General features: G+C 31.8%; 5 protein-coding genes across 5 annotated transcripts in view; 3 read left to right on the top strand and 2 right to left on the bottom strand.

The window, feature by feature from the left end:
- Positions 1–563: 563 nt before the first annotated feature.
- LOC108570626 (neurotactin) lies at positions 564–6,465 on the top strand. Its single transcript, XM_017932511.1, has 7 exons — positions 564–666; positions 2,353–2,574; positions 3,718–3,912; positions 4,354–4,567; positions 4,642–5,137; positions 5,302–5,970; positions 6,078–6,465. The coding sequence occupies exons 2-7, from the start codon at positions 2,362–2,364 to the stop codon at positions 6,463–6,465; spliced, it is 2,175 nt and encodes a 724-aa protein (XP_017788000.1). The 5' UTR covers positions 564–666; positions 2,353–2,361.
- Positions 6,466–10,031: 3,566 nt separating this feature from the next.
- Positions 10,032–13,306, top strand: LOC108570636. Its single transcript, XM_017932522.1, has 9 exons — positions 10,032–10,238; positions 10,308–10,511; positions 10,590–11,147; positions 11,232–11,407; positions 11,485–11,563; positions 11,656–11,979; positions 12,113–12,615; positions 12,724–12,956; positions 13,029–13,306. Exons 1-9 carry the CDS (start codon positions 10,032–10,034, stop codon positions 13,304–13,306), a joined length of 2,562 nt encoding a protein of 853 aa, XP_017788011.1.
- Positions 13,307–14,334: 1,028 nt separating this feature from the next.
- Positions 14,335–16,007, bottom strand: LOC108570641 (mannose-1-phosphate guanyltransferase alpha-A). Its single transcript, XM_017932526.1, has 5 exons — positions 15,965–16,007; positions 15,206–15,782; positions 14,851–15,127; positions 14,505–14,769; positions 14,335–14,435 (listed from the first exon to the last, which is right to left on the bottom strand). The coding sequence occupies exons 1-5, from the start codon at positions 16,005–16,007 to the stop codon at positions 14,335–14,337; spliced, it is 1,263 nt and encodes a 420-aa protein (XP_017788015.1).
- Positions 16,008–16,757: 750 nt separating this feature from the next.
- LOC108570631 (congested-like trachea protein) overlaps positions 16,758–20,721 on the bottom strand; it is a 4,942-nt gene continuing 978 nt past the window's right edge. Inside the window, exons 2-5 of the mRNA XM_017932517.1 lie at positions 20,528–20,642; positions 20,109–20,423; positions 17,021–17,194; positions 16,758–16,945 (exon numbers count right to left, since the gene is read on the bottom strand). Coding sequence (XP_017788006.1) covers positions 16,758–16,945; positions 17,021–17,194; positions 20,109–20,423; positions 20,528–20,642 — 792 coding nt within the window. The remainder of the gene's footprint in view (positions 16,946–17,020; positions 17,195–20,108; positions 20,424–20,527; positions 20,643–20,721) is intronic.
- On the top strand, positions 17,440–19,856 carry LOC108570630 (carboxypeptidase N subunit 2-like). The gene is made up of 6 exons (XM_017932514.1): positions 17,440–17,579; positions 17,715–17,846; positions 17,904–18,041; positions 18,111–18,937; positions 19,006–19,555; positions 19,683–19,856. The coding sequence occupies exons 1-6, from the start codon at positions 17,544–17,546 to the stop codon at positions 19,854–19,856; spliced, it is 1,857 nt and encodes a 618-aa protein (XP_017788003.1). The 5' UTR covers positions 17,440–17,543.

The following is a 20,721-nucleotide window of genomic DNA, read 5'->3' as shown; positions in this document are numbered from 1 at the left end:
AACATTGTTTTTATTTTTTACCATTCAAATATCAATATAGTAACTGTGATTAAGTGATAATTATATGAGTAATAATTTTCACAAAATTGGGAGAAATATTTGCAACGATAACAAATCATACTATGAACTCATACTGTCAAATTAGCGGAACTTTCTTCTTTTTATTTGATCATATATAATATTTGTAATAGATACTTTTAACTGGATATTTATTTTTATTTTTATCGTATATTTTTATTGAAAATGATCAAAATTTAATTGATATATTGACATTTTATATTAAAGGAAATGAAAAAATATATAAAACCTTTATTTATGAAGCATTTAAAATGATGTGACCGCGCACGGTGGGGATTAACCAATAGGAACATTGCGTCGTATTCAAACTGTGGTGGGAGAAGCTCTGTAGACGACTCGTAAAACGACAGTCGAGGTAGGCATGCCCTTAGCGTCGTTGTGGGTGACATTTGCGCTATTTGAAACAGTTTTTTGGTAGAGTTCCGTATTAAATTCGTATATCTTCTTACGATCGATAAAGTGATCATTACCAGAAACATCAACGTGCTTGCTCCGACACCAGCTAACGATTCAAGAGCTTTTCGACACACGGAAAGAAGAATTCTGCTGCAAAATTCAGTGGCGTCCTTTCTGGATATTCCGAAAAGCGTAAGTGTATACAAACTCTGTTTTTGCCTGCTCTTGCCGGCAATGCAATTTTCACGATTCGTACAATGAAAGATGCATTGAACTGAATCTTGATAAGCTACCAGTTCGTAAAAACTACATAAACAAGCATGAACAATTCACAAGAACATTTTTAAGTACTAGTTACTAATTCTAGAAACGAAAAATTCCATAAAATATATTGTATTGGAATATTTTTATATTTTTTGTAAAATATAAAGTGATGCATCTTTTAAATTTGTACTAGTTATACGAGAAGAAAAAGAAAAAATTAAATAGAAAGTTAAACGGTATTCGTAGCTGGTACATAGTTTTATGAAAGGTACTTTCTAAGAATGATTTATTTAGTTATTAAAATGAAAGAATGCATAATATTGCGAAGAAAAGAAGATCGCTATGTATGAATCGTATTCATGAAAGAGAAAGTTGGACGTATTTATTTCGGAACTGTGCGGCCGTGGCGATGCATGAAACGTAATATAAAGGGCTGCAAGCTAGGGGAGAAGAGGTACAAACAAAAAGAGTCACTTTACATTTCGACCGGTAAGATTTGTTCGATCGAATTTTTTGATGGACCGACAGCTTACTACCCCCCACCTGCTGCATTCGAATGTAACGTTTCTTATTGTTAGACATTTTTGAATATAAAAAACCATTGGCGTGTACGCGTTGTTTTTGTTTAAATCAGCGATGAATACTAGTCTGAAGAAAAAAGAGTGATAGTGGAGTACGTGTTAAATAATTGTTATTTAAAGCAAACTATTTATCATTTTCAATTTAAATTAAACGTAACTTTATTTATTTTGCGTTGCGATATCAATATATTCTATCGTCAAATGACGCCGTTTAAGCGATAGTTAAGAAATTATTATAAATATATGAATTTAAATTTGAATTTTTGAATTTGAATTTCTAGTTTAAATACTTTCGGGTAAGTCGGTTTCAATATTTCAGGAACAGAAATTAATTTTATTTGAATATTTAATTGCTGTGTTATTTTTAAATTTATAAACTGTATTTTTACATACTTCGGTTATAATTGTCGATGGAATTCGTATATTAATACCAAGTAAAAATCTGTACAATTTATTGAAATGACTTTTCGTTGTCGGAAAAATAGAAGGGAAGTAACTACGTATAGCTAGACTTCTGGAGGCAATAGGCTCAGAGAGCAATGCCATCCGATCGATCGGTTTACGTCTGGGCGTCCCGACGCCAGCTGCAACGCTGATACTTATATACAGGGTGATCCACATTGTGGTTTCCCCGCGCGTTTTCCCTTCGGTTGTATAAACGAATACTGAAAACCATATTTTCCATTATAATACTTTTTCCCAAGGAAAAAATGTGTATAAAATTTTCTGTGCTGTAATATTTATTCACAAAACGATTACTTTCTTTATTATAAATATGTTTGCAAATAAGCGTAATTGCACAGGTAATAATATATTAATAACTAAATTATGAAGTAATACAAGAATAGAGTATATGGTAGATTGTATCAAATGAATAATTTAGTAGATTAACTAATTAATTTATTACAAAATTTATATCAATATCTACTGTGAAGAAAAGCTATGTTGCTTCTGTTCATGTATTGCATAATCATTTTATTGAATATTGCTGATTGAATGAATTTAATTGGTGTCGGATTTGGTCGATTTTTAGAAATAAAGCATGAGTCAGGGAGACCAAGAGAAGAGCATGGATAAGAAGGAAATTGCAGAGGAGGAGAGGGAGAAGATGTTGAACGCTGAAAACACGAAGCACACCGTGGCATCGACCGCTCCAGACGCGGAATCCGAAGACCAGAAACCCAAGAAGAAGATTCCAATAGGCGGTATTAAGATGCCCGGCTTCTGTCGTACAAAAAGCAAGGAACCTTGCAAAGTAATTGCAAAAGAACATTTCCTTTAACATATTTTGGCAATGGTTTTTCTCCTTTTCCTTCTAATAATAGTATAGCGCTTAAAATAATTCCTAAATTGATTTCCTTAAATGACTACTTTATCTTTCTCTCCAGCAAGATATCTCAAGTTCCAAGAGCTGTAACGTACTCTACACCCTGTACCAAAATATCTGGCACATTTTCTCAAGAAATCATTTCACCTCCGGATCGTAGCTTGTATTTTGTATTATCCTGTAGAAGTTGCAAGTTAAACGCAAGACAAATATTTCTTTCATTTCTAATGTCTCATTCATCCTTTAGAATTATGAAAAACGATAATCTGTTAACACGATAAGTGCCACGATGTCATTGATGACCTACGGTCAAAATTGTAATGACATATTATTATTTTTAAATAATAGGCAACCCAAAAAAAAATACTGATGAATTGATCTAACCCGCTGCAAAGTATGAGTTGTTCTGCGGAAATTGTTCATGATTCGTGTTTTTTATAGCAGGATGTGACCTTTATTGTTATCATATCACCCAGGTTTGTGGAAAGATAAACACAATTGATTCGCCGCTTAACATGTTAACTATCGTTAAAATTCATATATTCTATTAAATTAAATGCACCCTGTAAATATTTTACATCATGCACATTTTTGTAGTCACGCGATCTTTGCTGTAGATAATGCATTAATGTAAATCTTAAATGGTACGTGCGTAGCATTTAATTATTTTCACCATATCGGAACAATTAATGAACAAGAGTTATTCGAATATAAATTTTCTTTTTGGTCGATTAACGTCTGTTTACGATGAAACGACATCACTTAAAGAACACAAGTTCCTGGAGCACCATAGCGTGTTCATGAGGGGTGCCCATAGCCCCGTAACGATTTTTTTCCAACATTAAACTAATGGATGACGTCAGCCGAACAGTACACCTGATATTATTGATCGCAAGCCCTTTAAATAATCATCGCTGCGATAAATGATGGTGATGATGATGATCCTTGAATTGAATATCAATACCTTTTCGTACAGGAAAAAGATAATTACACTGCTTTTTTGCGACATTGTTTAAAAGCAGGAGGAAACAGATTTTTTTCTTTTAATGTGCGTTATGTTTTTATTGTTAGGATGATGAGGGTAAATCTGCTGAAGCCGGCGAAGGCGACACAACAGAAAAAAATGCTAAAGAAAACGAACAAAATGTGACTTCAGAGAAGACGAACACGCCTAGTAAAGACGCAAAAGAAAAGGAAGGGCGAAAAGGAATCCTTGACGCTATAAAATTACCCTTGGTCTCCGTTTTTCCAAGAAAAAAGAACAAAGTAATATTATTGAATGTTTAAATTTATATTTCAATATTCAAGATTTTGTGTATGAAAAATTCAATAAGTAGATATCCGATAGTTAAATTTAAATTTACCGAGGGAAACCCTATAGAACCTTAAGACGCAATTCAGAACACTCGAGCACGTACTGCCTTTTGACGAGGTATTCTCCTCACCATTGATGCATACTTTTCTCTTTTTGCATCTTAGTTAGTCACGTTTTAGCGTATGAGAATGCAGGATGCATTTATATGCAATAACGCAGAATATGTGAAGAATAATTTTTTAAATTTTCTTTAAACCCTTGCATATTCTTCAATGTTCTATCATATATAAACTAAATATTAATACTAATTTTTTATTTTACGATCTTCCTTCGAACTGTTACTTGTATTTTTCTATTTGTAAATTGATGTAATGGAAGAAATATCTTATCAGGAAGGTGAAGTGGAATTGGGAACTACCGGAACTGCTGGATTAGCCAGTGTCGAGACTCTTGATGATACTACAGGAGAACAAAATCCTATTGGCAACGAAGACGGTATGGAAACCATTCGACTCGATGGAGATGCACCGGATGGAATCGAATCTCCTAAGCAACACTTTCTTGTTGCTTGTATATCCGCTGCAAGAAGAAATATGTTCGTGCTAGGTATGCGATTATTTTACAATGATACAAAGCAAGAAAAATATATCTAATTGCCATAACAATATATGTTACAATAGTGGCAACGCCGTGCATTCTGATATCAGTTGTGATCATTATCTGCATCGCATGCGTCGGTCCAAGAAAGGGTGCTTCACAGCTGGTGAAGGATGGAAACTTCGTCGGAGCAGTGACTTCTTGTGGTCCTGTACAAGGCGTAACAGAGGATGGTGCATTCGCATTCCGTGGAATTCCGTATGCGGTTCCGCCTTTAGAAAATCGTCGCTGGCAACCCGCAGAACCTCTTCGAAAAATTGAATATTGTTGGCCAAACATTTACCAGGCACACAATTCTTCGGAGGTCTGTTGGCAATGGGAGGCCTCAGGACGATGGATTGGAACCGAAGATTGCTTATACTTGGATGTTTTCACACCTAAAGTTAGATACGATACACCTTTGCCGGTAGTGGTTATGATTGGTGCAGAGACTCTTAGCGGTGGCTCTCCTGGTGTAATGCAGCCTTCTGCAAAACTTGCTCGTGTTCGGGATATGGTTTTCGTCAGACCTAACTTTCGGTTTGTTTTAATTTCCTAACTTAATTATTTGGTAATGTTCAAAATAAATAGTACACTTGTACACCTTAGCAAATAATAAATGTATATTTGTAATATATAAATTTTTCTACCAATTAGCTCATAAATTTGTACGTGTACAATGTAGATTTCTTTTCATATTTCAGATTAGGAATTTTCGGTTTCTTAGCTGCGGAACCGCTTTCAAGAGCAACACATCTTCCTACATCCGGAAACTATGGACTCTCTGACATCATAGCAGCTCTTCAGTGGGTTCATCTAAATATCGAAAATTTCGGTGGGAATAAGTCATCTGTTACTTTATGGGGGCACCGAGCAGGAGGAACTCTCGTGACAACTTTAGTTGGCATTCGACGAGCTAAAGATCTCTTCCAAAGAGTTTGGATCTCCAGTGGTAGCGCAATATTTCCTGGAAAGGAATTGGATGCTTCAGAAAAACTTAGCGCACAATTTCTGAATTCTATAAGGTGCAATGACGCCGCCTGTCTACGAAGCAAGAGCGCCGAGGAGATAATGGATTCAGTTCCAGAAACTTGGCACGTGGGAGATGTTGGTTTACCTGAGCCCAGGGAGACAACATCAAGAGACAGAAGACATGAGTGGCTAGTTCTCGATGGTGCCATTCTTCAAGGGCCTGTCGGCGAAATTTGGGCACGGGAAGAATTTTCAGTAAAGATCGTGATGGGTACTACCGCTCATGCTGGAGCTCCTCTTAAATATCTCACTTCTAATACCACTCTCAATTCTACGCAAGTGGAAAAAATTGTAAGGGAGTCTTTACTAGGAACAACGGGCATGGCTGATGAAGCTCTCAGGTTACTATAATACTTTGTTATAATTTTGTTACTATTCACAACACTATTTTATTAAAAATTGGAATAGAAATGAAAAAATTAGGAAAAGAAACTTATTTATTTTTCAGACGTTATAACGCAACATTGGAAGGTTTGCTAAGCATGATCTCGGATATTCGTGTTGTATGCCCGCTACTCACAGTTGCCAGAATGAAGACTAATATTTCGTTCTATGTGGCAACGCAACCACGTGGTCAATTCGCAGATCCTGATAGCGATGCTGCAGGAATACTTGGATCGTATGCAGCACGTACACCCGCTGAAAAAAGACACGTGTCTGCAATGCAGCAACTCTTCAATCACTATGTTTGGCACGGCGAGGTAGCTCAAGCAGATCGTAACGGTGTAAAACGAGTTCTGATTGTTGGGCAAGATACGCTTCCCGATCGTGATTATCCCAACTGCGACTTTTGGATAGGAAAAGACATCGTTCCAACTTACGGTCGAGTAGATTGAGTCGATTTTTTGGTTATATGTTTGATGGACATTCCACGATTTAGACCAAACCTGAGATATTTTGTATGAAAAAGATGATTTTGCTTGCGAACTTACCAAAACGAAAATACGTAAGAAACAAATTGATTGCGATTGATTCAATAACTAGAGGACGAGGTTTTTGTTTGTAGGAATAAAACATATCTATTGTTAGTTTTCACAGCAAAAATGAATTAAACTTTATGTTGCTTTTTTAATCAATCTTTTTTTTATTTATATTGTAAGAACTGTCGCAAGTATTTTTTGTCAGAAATTAGTTGAGAACCTGAGAACTAAACTTTTATTTGAATTTAATAACGTAGCATTTAAAATACTCAGCCATATCATATGAATTTTGTAAGATAATGATAGAAGCGGACAAAATGCACATTACTTGTTTTCTTCGTTAAATTTTAAGAGTAAAATAAGTAATAGTTGTTCGGAAATCCAGATTGAAGTCTAAAACTATTATAAAGTAGTCCTTTTTTTTCTTTTTTCTTAAAAGTAACGAAATTACTAATCGAAACATTTGCATCTTATTTAAATATTTTCTGTTCTACAGCTTTACGATTTACGCTGCCTTTGAAGATATTGATATTATTTATTATAACTCAGATAAGTACAAAATGATATTTTAACACTTCAAAATATGAAATGTGAGGGAAGAACAACAATTATTTATTAATACGACTTCACTGGTTGAACAACAACTTAGAAAATATTTGTCCCGCAGAATGTAAACTCCGTCATGAGTTGTCCATGTTTTTTTTAGACACGACAAAGTACTCTTTATTAATTTGCTTTAATGTACTGTTTATAGCATATAGAAAGGAATATCTACTGTCATTTTTCAAGAAGCTGCCAGATATTTATACATGTAAACATTTCAAGCATCTCCGTAAACGATATTCGTTTTGTCTTTGTACATATATCACTGTTGTCTTTTTTTATTTCAATATACTCAAAAAATATTACTGCTCGCGTAATGAGCATAGAAACACACACACACACACACACACACACACACACACACACACATTAGATCTGATTTTTAAACTGTAAGACTGATTTCACAAATCGGCATTTCATTTGTGTATGAATGTCCTTTTTACATTAGTTTTAACTGAATAGCTTTATAGTGTAAAAATGCTGTTCTACGAGCAGAATTTTTATTGTATTGTAAATGAAGACATGTGCAAAAGGTTTTTCCCTATGTTGCCATCACTGTGTATTTATGGAATTTATGGTCACACCGTCACGTTTTCCCAATATCAAATTGCACTAAGGCACATACTTATTCCTTTTATCTTAAAATTTTAGTAGATTTAGGAATATTATATTTACCTTCGCAATTTTTTCAATTTAGATCGTACATTTTTATGTACATATTTTACTAATTTAAACAAAAATGCGATTGTAAAGGAACTATAAAAGCATACAAAAGTGAAAACTAAACATTTCTAAATCTACTAAAACTTCAAGGAATAAAATAATTTTTTAATCTTGTGCGTTCGAATGTTTGTGTGGTACATTCAGCAAAATAAAATGTCATTCATTTCTTCAACTTTGTAATCAAAAGGATCATTATTTACTATGGTCATATGCATAATAAGCATTATTTATTAATACAGTTATTATAACAGAATAATTCTTAATAATTTTAAGCATCTCCTTCTTTTATTTGTTAATGTACGATCATAAATTTAATTATTTTATTTTTTTCATATAGCATTGTAGAAAACGGGGAAATGCGCTATTGAATTACTATATTAATTTATATAATACAAAATTTGACCAAATTAAAAATTTATGGGCCTTGGAAGAAGTGGCCTTAGGACAATTTTATACAATTTGCTACTATCTGTATAAAAGAATATTGAATATAATTGAGCAGAGGGTTGAATTTCTAATAATTGTTTTATACACATAAGATCGACGGATTTTGAAATTGTTAAAATTCAATTTGCAGAGAAGGTTCTTTTTAAACCATTATCAATTTTAACCTATTTTAAAAGAACATGATACGTACAGAAAATGAATATTAAAGAAGGGGATAAAAAAACAGGTGAAGGAAAAAAATATTTATACAATTATAGTTATATCCCATGGAAAATATTAAAAAGTCATGAAAATAAATAAATGTTAATACCAATGTTTATATTTTTAAATATGTATACACAGCATTCTACCTATAGATATGAAATTTTGTATAAACTATAGGTTACAAAACATCAACTGTCAAAATTTTAAGTATATAGTTTCTTATGAGTTTTATTCAAATTATATTTCGTAAAAAATTATTAATTTCAAATAGAGTAATAAAATTTTGAGCACCACTGATGAAGAATGTAAAAGATTGATTAATCATTTTTACACATAGATATAAATGAGAACCACTGCTTGGAATTCCTGACTACTTGGTGGACAATCTTACGTTTTAGAGTTAGTGGAGCAACGATAAGTGTAATGTTATATGGTATTCCATAGTTGTCTCTGGAATCAACAGGTAGATTGAGTAAAGTTTCTTTAAAATTAAATAAACCGGTCTCTTTGAATGTGAATCAACGAAAAATGTACCGATACAGTCAGAAAGAAACTCGGATCACGGATAACCAGTGAAAAAAAGATTTATTTTCGAAAGCGTCTGCGAAGTATACAGATAAATTCCTCGCATTCCAACGTTGGTCCAGGTTCTTGCGAGGCCAGCATCTAGATGAGAATGTTACTTTTGTGATTACTCATTCGGTGACATCTGAGGAATGTGGTAAGCAAATTCGCTTCCTCCTACGCCTCGCAATTTCTTTTTCTTCTTATATTTCTACAGTAACTATTTTTTTATGTCCGGCTATGAGGATTTTTATCTTCTTACTTCCCGTTAAGTAACTGACATATTTCAGATAACATACCAGTTCGTGAAGAATGAATTTTTAATTTAATTTTTCTGAACATTGTTTTCAAGTTTTGATTGTAATATCATGTCATTCTTTTTACTTTAATTTTATGTTTATATTTGTTGATATTGTCATATATGAAGAATTGAAAATACAATTACTAATAATGCGTAATGCGCATAAAAAAGTTAGTTTATTTGAATTTGTATGTATCGATAGTTGGACTACATGTTGATTTGTAATTAACTTCACAATAAAGTTGAAAATAATTTTTTAAATGATCATTCAAAAAATAAAATAATTTATCTTCGTATGAAAAACATTAGAATGTCACTTTTTTCTTAATTATTGAAGATGAATGAGGTATTTATGAATTTTATTCGAAATTTTATTAACATAAGATTTTTTTATGAAAGTAATATAGTATTAATTATTCAACATATTTTTTAACTTAGAAATCATTAAAATTAAGAGAAATATTTGTTTTTATTTTTTGATAATTGTGGTATTACAATTTATTAATGTAACAATTTGAATTTCAGTTAGAATATAATTTTTTTCCACTGTATGGAACAACCCCTATATTGTGGAATGTGTGGCATAGGTTGACCAGAAGAAAAGGTGCTGGATAATCCAAATGGATAACAAAAGCCCATTATGGCCCAGCATCTGCAGACACAACATCAGCACGAATTTTTACCATTGTGTGATGTCTTATTCAACATAATTTCTCTTGCATCATATTTTTGTGACGTTGTTTTTGATTTTGCAATGGTATATGCCCTTGCACACCATTCTGTAGCTCCTCCAATACTTTTTCCATTAAGTATTATTCTCATAGCAACTTCATTAGTTATTTCTCAGGTCAGTGGTTGAATTAAACACTAAAATATTGTAATTAATTGTAATTAATCTATTTTTAATTGATTTCAGATTATTAGTGTACGATGGTATTTATGGGGTGCCAGGGGCAAACTAACTGGCAACACTACAACAGATTGCAATATTAATGAGAAGAAAGAAAATGGAAATTGGACAATATGGTGTGTTCTGTTGCTTCATTCAACTCAAGTTGGAGTATTATGGAGATATTTCAAATTATTTATTCCAGTTAACTTAACTTATGTTAAACACGAGGTAAAAAATAAAAAAAGAACATGATTTATGTATCTACCCAACATAATTTTTATAAAATCTGTAATGTTATGATACTAGGTGAGGGAACTTTGTGTATTACGCCTTATTCATGCATTCTGTGAAGCTGCACCTATGTTGCTCTTGCAATTCTATCTGTTATCAATTGGAGTCAATAATGAATCAAGTGCTGATGTTGGTAAAGCAAAAGAAAGTGAAAACAGGGAAAGTGATAAATTAGCAAAACTGACTGCAGTATCTGCTGGTTTATCTCTGTGGAGTGTATGTTGGGCAGTGGCTAGTTTTAGTAAAGGTGCAGCACGTCTTCGTAATTTAGAACGTTTAGTATTGACATGGCTAGGTGTGCTGGCACAACTAGCATGGCGTTTAGGAACTGTAAGCGCTAGAGTAGGAGTACTAGTAGCTTATGCTTCACTATATGGTGGGCAATGGTTATTAATTGTCATGGCACTCCATTGGTTATCAATGTTGATGTGGTTGCTACTTACTCCAGATGGTCTTTTTCACGGCGGCGAACATTTGCCTATTTTAAGGAAAACATCTTTGGCTTCACTCCTTGCGTTTGTTTATATTTTCGCGTATGTAAATTTACACGAAACAAATCATCGTCAAAAAATGGTATGTTTTTAATATATCTTATATTTTTAATCATAATCCATTTAGAAATGAATTCGATTTAACATGTTCAATACTTTTGTACAGGTAATATTTTACACAGTAATGTTTCTGGAAAATAGTTTACTCATTGGTGTATGGATAGTGGGTGTCAATAGAACAGACCTTCTTCCACACCAACATCACCCAAATCCTGTAACTTTAGTACTTACACTATTAGCTTTATTCTTTGGTGGTATGTTTTTCATGGGTCTCTATTACCGGTAAATTTTCATTCTTCATTTTATAAACTGTACTTTTTAATAATAGTAATTATCGTTGACTTTATCGGGAATTCTAGGTTTTTTCATGTACGAAGATTGAGGTATGAAGCTGGCGGTAGAATGACGGCGTCAAATCTCACAGCATTATCAAATCAAGTATGGGATTAAAAAGAACGTTTATGAGAGAAACAAATATAATATTTAAAAATAATAAGTAACAGTTTTTAACAAAAGAATAATGTTTGTAGGATAATATAGAAGAAAAGCAAATAGAATATACAGAGGACAAAAAATTAAGTATGAATGTAGGTGTGAGAAGAGTTAAATTGAGTAATGGTGGAATACCAGGTGTATTCAATTGTCGCTTCGCCAATCCAGCTGCGGTAAATCCAAATCGTAAAAAGAAGAAGCCAACAACGTTTGTACCTCCTCCTCCACCGCAATCTCAAACTGGAGCTGTTACAACCTCCATGAACACAGTGGGAGATGCAAAACAGTGGCTTGGTGTGAATACCAATTCACGTCAATTAATACCATTCTGGAAGAAATCCCTAAATTCTAGTGTAATGCAGGTAATACTGAATTGTTTTATTAATACAAAAGAAGAAACAAAGACAATATTGTATAAAATTGATTTTCATTATAATTTTACACATTCACATGTTCTTCCTTAACTTATATTAGATGTTCATTATTTTGAGGTAGAATGATCATTCGAATGAACAGAAAATGGGGACTGATGCTGGGACTGCTGGCTCCTTAAGTGCAAATCTAATAAGAGAAAAACTTCAGGAGAAAAAGCAACAGCAATTACGAGAACTACGAGCTATACAAGAAGAAATAAAGGAAGGAAAGTTATTTCCTCCGCCATCAGCTTCAGCATCCTCATTCTCGTCCTCACCTGCATCGAATCAGCAACCACCACCTAATACGAAGTTGCATACTTCCCCTAGTTCTCCTTTATTTACATCTGCACCATCAGTAGGTGATCAAAATGGAGGTGTAACGTTATCTTCTTGGCCACCGGTGAAAATGCACTGCCTTTTACCTCTGCCACCATCTTCTTCCTATTATCCAAACGTTCATCCTTCAAATTCGTGGAGGACGACGCAAAGAGAAAGAGCGGATACACCAGAAATTTTACTCGCACCGCGATGTCTTCCTCATCATTGTTCCCATTGGGCACCATCCACTCACGTTAATCACCGGTAAGTAAAGATTAAAGATCTATTTAATAGATGTGTTTTAAAAATTACAATTTTTAACTTAGAGGACCGTTAAAAAATCAATGAATAAATTATAAAAAAAAATTACAGATTACGCTCGAGTCAAAATGGTGGAGAAGAAAGTTCTAAGGGTGAAGGAGAAGTAGAAGGTGAAATTAGCGACATGGAAGGTAGTCAAGTGTCACTGCCACGAAGCTATACACTTCCCCGTGAGTTTAAATATCATCATCCAAATAACACTGCCAGAGAACGGGAACGACGTGTAGGAAACAGTAAAGTCACAGTCTCGCGTTTTTACTTGCCTTCGACTAATAGTTCTGATGGTGAGTCACGTTTAAATTCATCAAGATTTAAATCTAAAATTTAATTACGCTTGAATGTTTGTTCTTTTTCAGGAGATGTAGATAGTGCAGATAACGAAGAGGAAACGGATTCTGAGGTACATTATCGCATGAAAAACAGTCACGGGTCTAATAATCATAATGAAACGCAACAACAACACCAACAACGATTTGCATTCGAAGATAATAACAAAAATGAGTTTTTGAACTCTAATCTAGATTCTACGGCAACTGTTATCATTTCCGGAAATTCTTATCTTAATAATTCTCAAGGATTGCTCCGTCCGAGTCAATTGTTTAGAAACAGGGTTAAACATGAAACGAAGCTCTAAAGCTTTCGTTTTTATTAACATACCTATTTAGGGATTGTATAATAGTCAATTGAAAATTTGAAACAAAAAAGACTGTACATGATCTATTTTTATAAAATTATTCATTTTTTACTTAGATGTTCTTTAATATTTTTACATTACAAATTAGCATCCCTAAAGTTTAAATATTGACTATAATTTTTGTACATAAAAATAGGGATGAACATAGATCTTTCAGATAGCTTTGCAATTGTTCCTTGTAAATGATGGGTAGGACTGTGTACAAATTTAATGCATGTTAAACCACCAGGTATATGTTTATTTAAATAATCAATTTTTACAATTTAAGTATATAGGATTTGAATAATTTTAATATTTTACGCACTGTGCGAGTTCTTTTTCAATAAATTATTTGTATTTTGTAAGAAAATACACATTTTAAAATCTATACATAGCACTGATTACTTTTTGCACACATTGCTTTCATAGGATAAATTATATAAACAAATGAGATATGTAAATTTATAACATGTATTTCGTATTGAAAAAATAGATATGTAGATTGTACAATTATTCAAAATATTATTTAACTTATTTCAGTCTTTTTTCGTATCTATGGTACGTTTATTTTTAGTAAGTACTAGGAATGTATAGCAAAAAATATTTACTATCAATGTTTTATTTTACAAATATGAATTATAAAAACTAAACGGAAAAAGAGGCGCATTTTACAAACAACAGACAAATTTTACATATATATTTTTTTTATATAATACACGGTATATTTTCATCTACGTTAAGAATATATAAATCAACAATTGTACATAACAAAATCATTAGAAAACATTTGGATTCATATAAATATTTCACGAATTTATATGTTGTATATTAGTGCCAGTTTCTTAAATAGAAAACCAATTTTGTGCTAAATTGACAATTTCAAATACATGCAATATAAGTTAAGGATGAACTGTACATATAAATTAGTTAACCGAAACATGTTATTTTAGACACTTCGATTAAATTTAAACGCGTTGAACATACGTACTTTAAAGAATAATTTCGTTTTTAAAATTTCTTGTCAGTTCTTTATGCGGTAAAACAATCGAATTTAGTACAATTTTCTCTGCTGCCAAACGTACACTAGTTCCTGAAATATAAATAGTAAAAACATATACTAATTCGTTTTGTTTAGATAATCAATTAATGAATCACTTACCGAGAATTGTTATAGAAGGATTTAGTTTTCCGTTAGCATTAAACAAAGGCAAGTTTTCCATTTTTACAAATGGTTTGTCAGGATTGGGATCACATGGTGTCCCTTCTATACGTGCCCATTCTCCTACATAGCTGCTTTTTCCCACTATACTGTGTAAGATAATGGAATGTGCCTGAATATGGGCATTGGCTAATATGATTGACTCCTTTATTCTAACACCAGCAGCAATTACAGCATTTGGGCCTATGCTTACATTTGGACCTAACTGTAAATAAAATAACATTGTATTATAAAGTTTATGTTTCATTTTGATAAGGAAAGTAACTTTTTGGAAAGATTTAATTACCACTGTTGTTGAATGTACAGTAGCAGAAGGATGAATATAAACATCACCAATAATCTGACAAGGTCCATCAGCTGCAGAAGTAAGATGGTTTGGATGTTGTGTCTTAAATAAAGTTAAATAGTGACAGTTGGCATGTATAGCAGAACCTGCAGTTTTAACTTGTGACCACCATCTTAGAACAGGTAAAGCAAATAAACGACCAGTTCCTGCTAATCGTGTTAATATATCTTGTTCAAGAGATATATGAGCTGGATCTTTACCATTACCATTAAACTGCCTATGAAATAATTTTTAATTGGAACTATTATATTGTTCACAAATAATTATTCAATAAATATCTTCTGAAAAATCATACATCAAATTTTCTTGATTCTGTCCTGCATTAAATACATCAGTCATGGTTTGGAAAATATCTAAGGAAGCAAGGTAGATGCCACAGTTGATTAAAGTTGAAACAAATGTTGATGGTTTCTCTACATAATGAGCAACTCCTCCATTCATATCAAGAACCATACACCCATAATTTAAGGATTGTTGTTTCGTTGCTTCAGTAGCCATAGCAGTAAGCAATGCTTGTTTCTCTTTATGATATTCTACTATTTCTTGTAAAGAAAAATCAGCACACACATCACCATTCATCACAAAGAAATATGTAGGTCCACCAGACCTTATTTGATCACGAAAATGATATAATCCTCCTGCTGTTCCTAATGGTGTAAACTCTTGAAGATACCTAACTGTTATATTATATGTACTTGTCATTTCTTGAATAAATTGAGACAGATCACTTGCAGGATATGATCCAATTATCAATATTTCAACAAGATTTTCCACTTTAGAACATGCTTCTACATGATATTGTATTACTGGTAATCCAGCAATTGGAAATAATGGTTTTGGCATATCCAAGGAAAGTGGCCTAAACCTTGTTCCTGTAAAATATATTTTCGAACTTGAAATACCATAAAATTTATTAACTTTTATTTAATATTCAATCTAAATATGTTAACTTTCAGTGACTATCAAATCTATAGATAATTATATTTAAGGTTATATTTTTTTATAGATCGTAACAACTATATAGGAATCACATGTATATAAAAAAAAAACAAACCTTTTGAAGGGCCTCCAATTAATATAACAGATTTGAGTATCATTTTTATAAATTAAATAAAATTTTACTGCAACTTTACAAATTTCTTTCGCAACAGTGATAAAAGTGAATATACTGATAAGTTTAGGAACACATCAAAATTTCCAGTTCATAAATTCCAATTCAATGGACAGGATAAGATAAGAACTAGGACTTCCTGGCAAACAGCAGAGCAGCAAACTTGAGCAAACCTTGAACAGAATTTTTATTATCATTAAATAATCGTAATCAATTATCTCAAACTTGTTTTAAAATGAAAAAATAAAGTATATGTTTAAACAGTAAAAAGTGACTTCGTTTCACAGATTATTTTATTCTGCATTTTATTTATTTTCATAAAAGAATAGTTGTTATTTAAAAATGATCACTTTCACTTTCCTTAAGGTATAAACGATGTGAACAAAATTTGCATGATTAAAAGTTGATTCTTTATTTGTTCTTGTAAAAAATATAATAAAAATTACAAAATGGAGATTCAACAATACAAAAAGATAATATAAAAATTGTTACACTTGTATAAACTATAATTAAAAAACAATTTGTATAATAGCATCAGTAACTAAGATATAGTAGACTAATAGTTTAGTGCAAATTCATTATAAAATTGCTAATAAAAATGCTATTATACAACATTCTTTATCATACTTATATTAAAAATATATTATTTATATCTTTGACTATGTCAATATACTATCCATTCACAATTCAACTGATAATGAAGTTGTTACATGTAAACTTATTTCAAAAATTTATATTACATGTTAGGTAGTGCCCAATTCAAGAAATTCATAGCAAGTTCAAATCCAAGAAAACATGCTGCATTTGCTGGAAAAGCACGAAGCATCACAGGTACACATCCTTTGTACAGTGCCTGTGGTCCCTCTTTATTTATCAAATCTACGCATACTTCTCGTATTCCACGTTTGAAAGTACCTTCTGGAGCTAAGTAATATTAATAAAACTTCCATTAATAACTGCAAGAAAATACAAAAAATAAAATACAAAAGCATTACATACCGCTTTGTAGACGACTTTTCAATACATCCGGTGGCATTCCAACAATCCAATTTGCAATACCAGCACAACCACCAGCTATAATTGTTTGGAATATTCCTACTTTACTTTCTTCAGTGCTCATCCATTTTTTTAGACATTCATATGTCATAAAATACATTCCACTGGCAGGAACATCTAAAAATTTAATTTAAAGAAAAATCATTAGCAAGATGCAGGTATTACCTGCATTGAACATTTTATCTGGTAAGTATTAAAAAATTTAAATAACCAATTTGGAAGAAATTTAGGTTCCACCTGAATGTATGTAATTAAAGTATCATGTGGAAACGTTATTTATAATTATAAAGCAAGAATAGTGTGTGTAGGTTGCTAGATAATAAAGCATCCTGTTTGATAGGGGCATCAATTGAAAGGGGGCAGATAGATAACAGTTAACAAAATTCAGTTTCCTTCAAACCAGTGTACCATCACTGTTATACTTTCAAGATTTGCTTTTTTTCAATCCTCAAATTTCACACGGATTATGACGGTTATTCTAATTCTTATTCTCACTCTGCTGGTACATAATTCTTTTCTTTATTTAAAATGAAGAGGTACAAAAGAGAAAAAGATAATTTTTCTCATAAAGGTTTTCATAGTGTTTTTATACGTAAATTTAATTGAACAACAAATTAATAGACAAACATGTGTTTAGAATGAGTGCTTTGGACGAATAATCGATATCGGCGATATTTGGGAGGTAAAATGTCCACCGGGGTGTTCTTGTGAAATTCAAAAATTTGCTGATTTACCTTTACACCGATGGATCATAAGGGGTCAAGATCAGGTATGACAATTGGCTGTATTTTATATTTTCAAGACTTAATAATTTTGTTCTCAACAGAACCTAACTAACGATGCTAATTTTGAAGTTGGACTAAACACAGATCATTCTATGATTTCTGAATTTTTAAGAGTCGCTATTTGCGTTGTTGCTGAGGATTATGAAGAACTTCTGGATAAGCTTCCATCGGATATTCAGGTTGACATTGTAAAATTCAACAGTGTAATTTTTAAATTTTCGAAAATAATATATATGTCCTCATTTCAGGTGTTTACAATACTTCAATCTGGCATGGGAGACTTTGAGATCCTCTTACAGTCTACAACATTCCAACGTTTTACAGATTTAATATCTTTAGATATCCAAGGCATAGATTACAATGAACCTATAAAGAAATATTTAAATAATGAACAACAAAAGCAAGGAGGAATTATTTTATCCGTTGATTCTTTATATCCATTAGGTTTAAATCTTCTTTATTTGAATTTGGAACGAGTAAAATTAACTAGTGTGAATCCAACAAGAAGAAACAAAGCTAATCTCGTGGTAAAACCAATGAATACAGTTACTAATGATGAAAACAAGAATGAGCAACTACTGAATAACATTAGTCAAAGTACAGGACATAGACTAATATTTTTAAGTCAACAAAATAATGGAGAAAGTGATGATAAAGAAATACTTCCATATGATGTGTATAAACAAGAAATGGAGGGTTATAGAGAAAGCGTTGGACTTTTTACTGGTTTAGGTGCTTTAACCCATTTGAGAGTTTATGACTGTGATTTAAAAGATATATCATGGCATATGTTTGATGGCTTGAATAGTCTAGTTCATCTCTCATTAGAGAAAAATAGTTTGAAATTCATTCCAGAATTCTGTTTTTATGGTACACCAAATTTAAAAGTACTTTCACTTGCTAGCAATCAACTATTAACACTTAAAAGTGTTGATTTAGCTGGTTTACTAATGCTAGAAGATCTTGATTTAAGAGGGAATAATTTAACTTTTTTATCAGAACTATCTTTTCCACCTTTTCCAATGTTGAAGATAGCAGATTTTCGAGAAAATCCTTTGGATTCCATTTTCCCAAGGTAATTTAATCTATTCTATTCTCTTTTAAATAATGTAATAATTAAAATAATAATAATTTTGATTTTAGCACTTTTGAAATTATGAACACCACACTAAAACTGTACTTGGGAGGTGAGGATTCAAAACTATATTTACAAAAGAATTCATTTCTGGGACTACATCAACTTGAAACCTTACATCTATACAACTTGGAAACACCAGTTCTGGAATCTTCCGTATTTCAAGGAATGCCAGAGTTATTAGAATTAAAAGCACATGGAAATATCTCAAGTATTGAATTTGATGCATTTGCATATTTAATCAAATTAATAGATCTTGATTTAAGTCATTGTCATATTCGTATGATATCCATGGATGCTTTTTATGGTTTGGAAAATATTAAACGTATTGATTTGTCAAATAATGAACTAGAATTCATTCCACCTGGTTTATTTGTAATAGACCAAAAAAAGCAACTTAAAGAAATTATCCTTTCAAGAAACAAGTTGATTTCACTACCTCTGGATTTTTTCAAAATGCTTCGTGGTCCAAATCAACAATCACAATTGGTAATTGTAAGATTAGATGGTAATCCATGGGATTGTACTTGTTCCTTGGTTACATGGAATCCTCAATTGGTAAGTTCAAAGAAGTTCTTTACTTTGTGTTTAGAAAACCATTTTTAATAATATTTTTCATAAAGTTTTGAGAACTAATTAATTTTAAGTGACAATCATAAAATATTTACAATTTGATTGAAAATAGGTAAAGAGATTACGAGAAACTGCACCAAGATGCTCAACTCCCAAAAGGCTGAAAAATTGGGGAGTTTTTCATGCATTACGCAAGGGTGGTTTACAATGCAGATCTTTAAAAAGAAGACACTTAAAGAAATTTTCAATGGTAAAAAATAATTATGAAGATAATATAATCAGTTAGCTAATACTTTTGTTTTAATTTACAATTAACACATGTGTATAAAAAGAACAAAATTAAACAGTTCAACTTTCAATTTCTATAAAATGATTTTGCTTTTTAAATGTATAATTTTTAATTGTACAATAATATTGTGTATAGCTAGACATACAGAATATAAAAAAATTCAAAATAAAAAGATGTGGAAATTGATGTTTCACAGTCTCAATGTTTGAATCATAAAAATAAAATAGAAGAATAAATGATCACACATACCTCTCAGAAGGGTAGCACAGGTACCTTTATAAATACTTCTAATTCCTCCTTCTTTATAAAGCTTCTTTGTACAATCAATAGGACCTTGATATTTTGGTTTTGCATCACCATGTTGTATTTGTAGAAGACACTTTATTCTTTCCCCAGGTGCCATTATAACAGTTGTAAAGATACCACTAAATGCACCAGCATAAAATAATTGCAAAGGTGTTAATTCTTCATTGTCAGATCCTTTTACCAATTGTTTTCCAAGTCCAAATCCATAAAAACTTATGGCAAATATTGGAGCTACACCACATAAAGGTGCACCCATTCCTAAAGTAAAAAAATATTTTTAAGTAAAAGTAGAATATGTCTTTACATAAGTAGTATATATAATGTGATACTCAGATATAATTGAATATAATATTGTTACACACCCTTGTATAAACCACGTATTCCTTCTTTTGTTATTGTTTTCTTAGCACAGTCTACTGTTCCACAATATAGGGCAGCTTGATTTGGGCCTGGTACAGGCATGGTTTGAAGGCGGACCTATTAGGAGTAATCTCTTTCTCAAATATTTATTTTAAAATACAATATTATTAATAAAAATTGAAAAAGAAGAAGAAGT

Source organism: Habropoda laboriosa, unplaced genomic scaffold (assembly GCF_001263275.1).
Source record: "Habropoda laboriosa isolate 0110345459 unplaced genomic scaffold, ASM126327v1 scaffold101, whole genome shotgun sequence".
Classification (NCBI taxonomy): Eukaryota; Metazoa; Arthropoda; class Insecta; order Hymenoptera; family Apidae; genus Habropoda; species Habropoda laboriosa.
Note: the sequence above shows the minus strand (reverse complement) of the source record. Positions and strands in the feature narration are given on the sequence as shown.

Coding starts and splice junctions, on each gene's coding strand:
- LOC108570626 (XM_017932511.1), top strand. CDS start 2,362: ATGAGTCAGGGAGACCAAGAGAAGAGCATGGATAAGAAGGAAATTGCA. Junction 3,913..4,353: donor TTCCAAGAAAAAAGAACAAA/GTAATATTATTG, acceptor ATATCTTATCAG/GAAGGTGAAGTGGAATTGGG. Junction 4,568..4,641: donor AAGAAATATGTTCGTGCTAG/GTATGCGATTAT, acceptor ATGTTACAATAG/TGGCAACGCCGTGCATTCTG.
- LOC108570630 (XM_017932514.1), top strand. CDS start 17,544: ATGACGGTTATTCTAATTCTTATTCTCACTCTGCTG. Junction 17,580..17,714: donor TTCTTATTCTCACTCTGCTG/GTACATAATTCT, acceptor ACATGTGTTTAG/AATGAGTGCTTTGGACGAAT. Junction 18,938..19,005: donor TTGGATTCCATTTTCCCAAG/GTAATTTAATCT, acceptor TTTTGATTTTAG/CACTTTTGAAATTATGAACA.
- LOC108570641 (XM_017932526.1), bottom strand. CDS start 16,007: ATGATACTCAAATCTGTTATATTAATTGGAGGCCCTTCAAAAG. Junction 15,783..15,964: donor AATTGGAGGCCCTTCAAAAG/GTTTGTTTTTTT, acceptor TATATTTTACAG/GAACAAGGTTTAGGCCACTT. Junction 15,128..15,205: donor CAGAATCAAGAAAATTTGAT/GTATGATTTTTC, acceptor ATTATTTCATAG/GCAGTTTAATGGTAATGGTA.
- LOC108570636 (XM_017932522.1), top strand. CDS start 10,032: ATGGCCCAGCATCTGCAGACACAACATCAGCACGAATTTTTACCATTG. Junction 11,148..11,231: donor CAAATCATCGTCAAAAAATG/GTATGTTTTTAA, acceptor ACTTTTGTACAG/GTAATATTTTACACAGTAAT. Junction 11,564..11,655: donor TCACAGCATTATCAAATCAA/GTATGGGATTAA, acceptor TAATGTTTGTAG/GATAATATAGAAGAAAAGCA.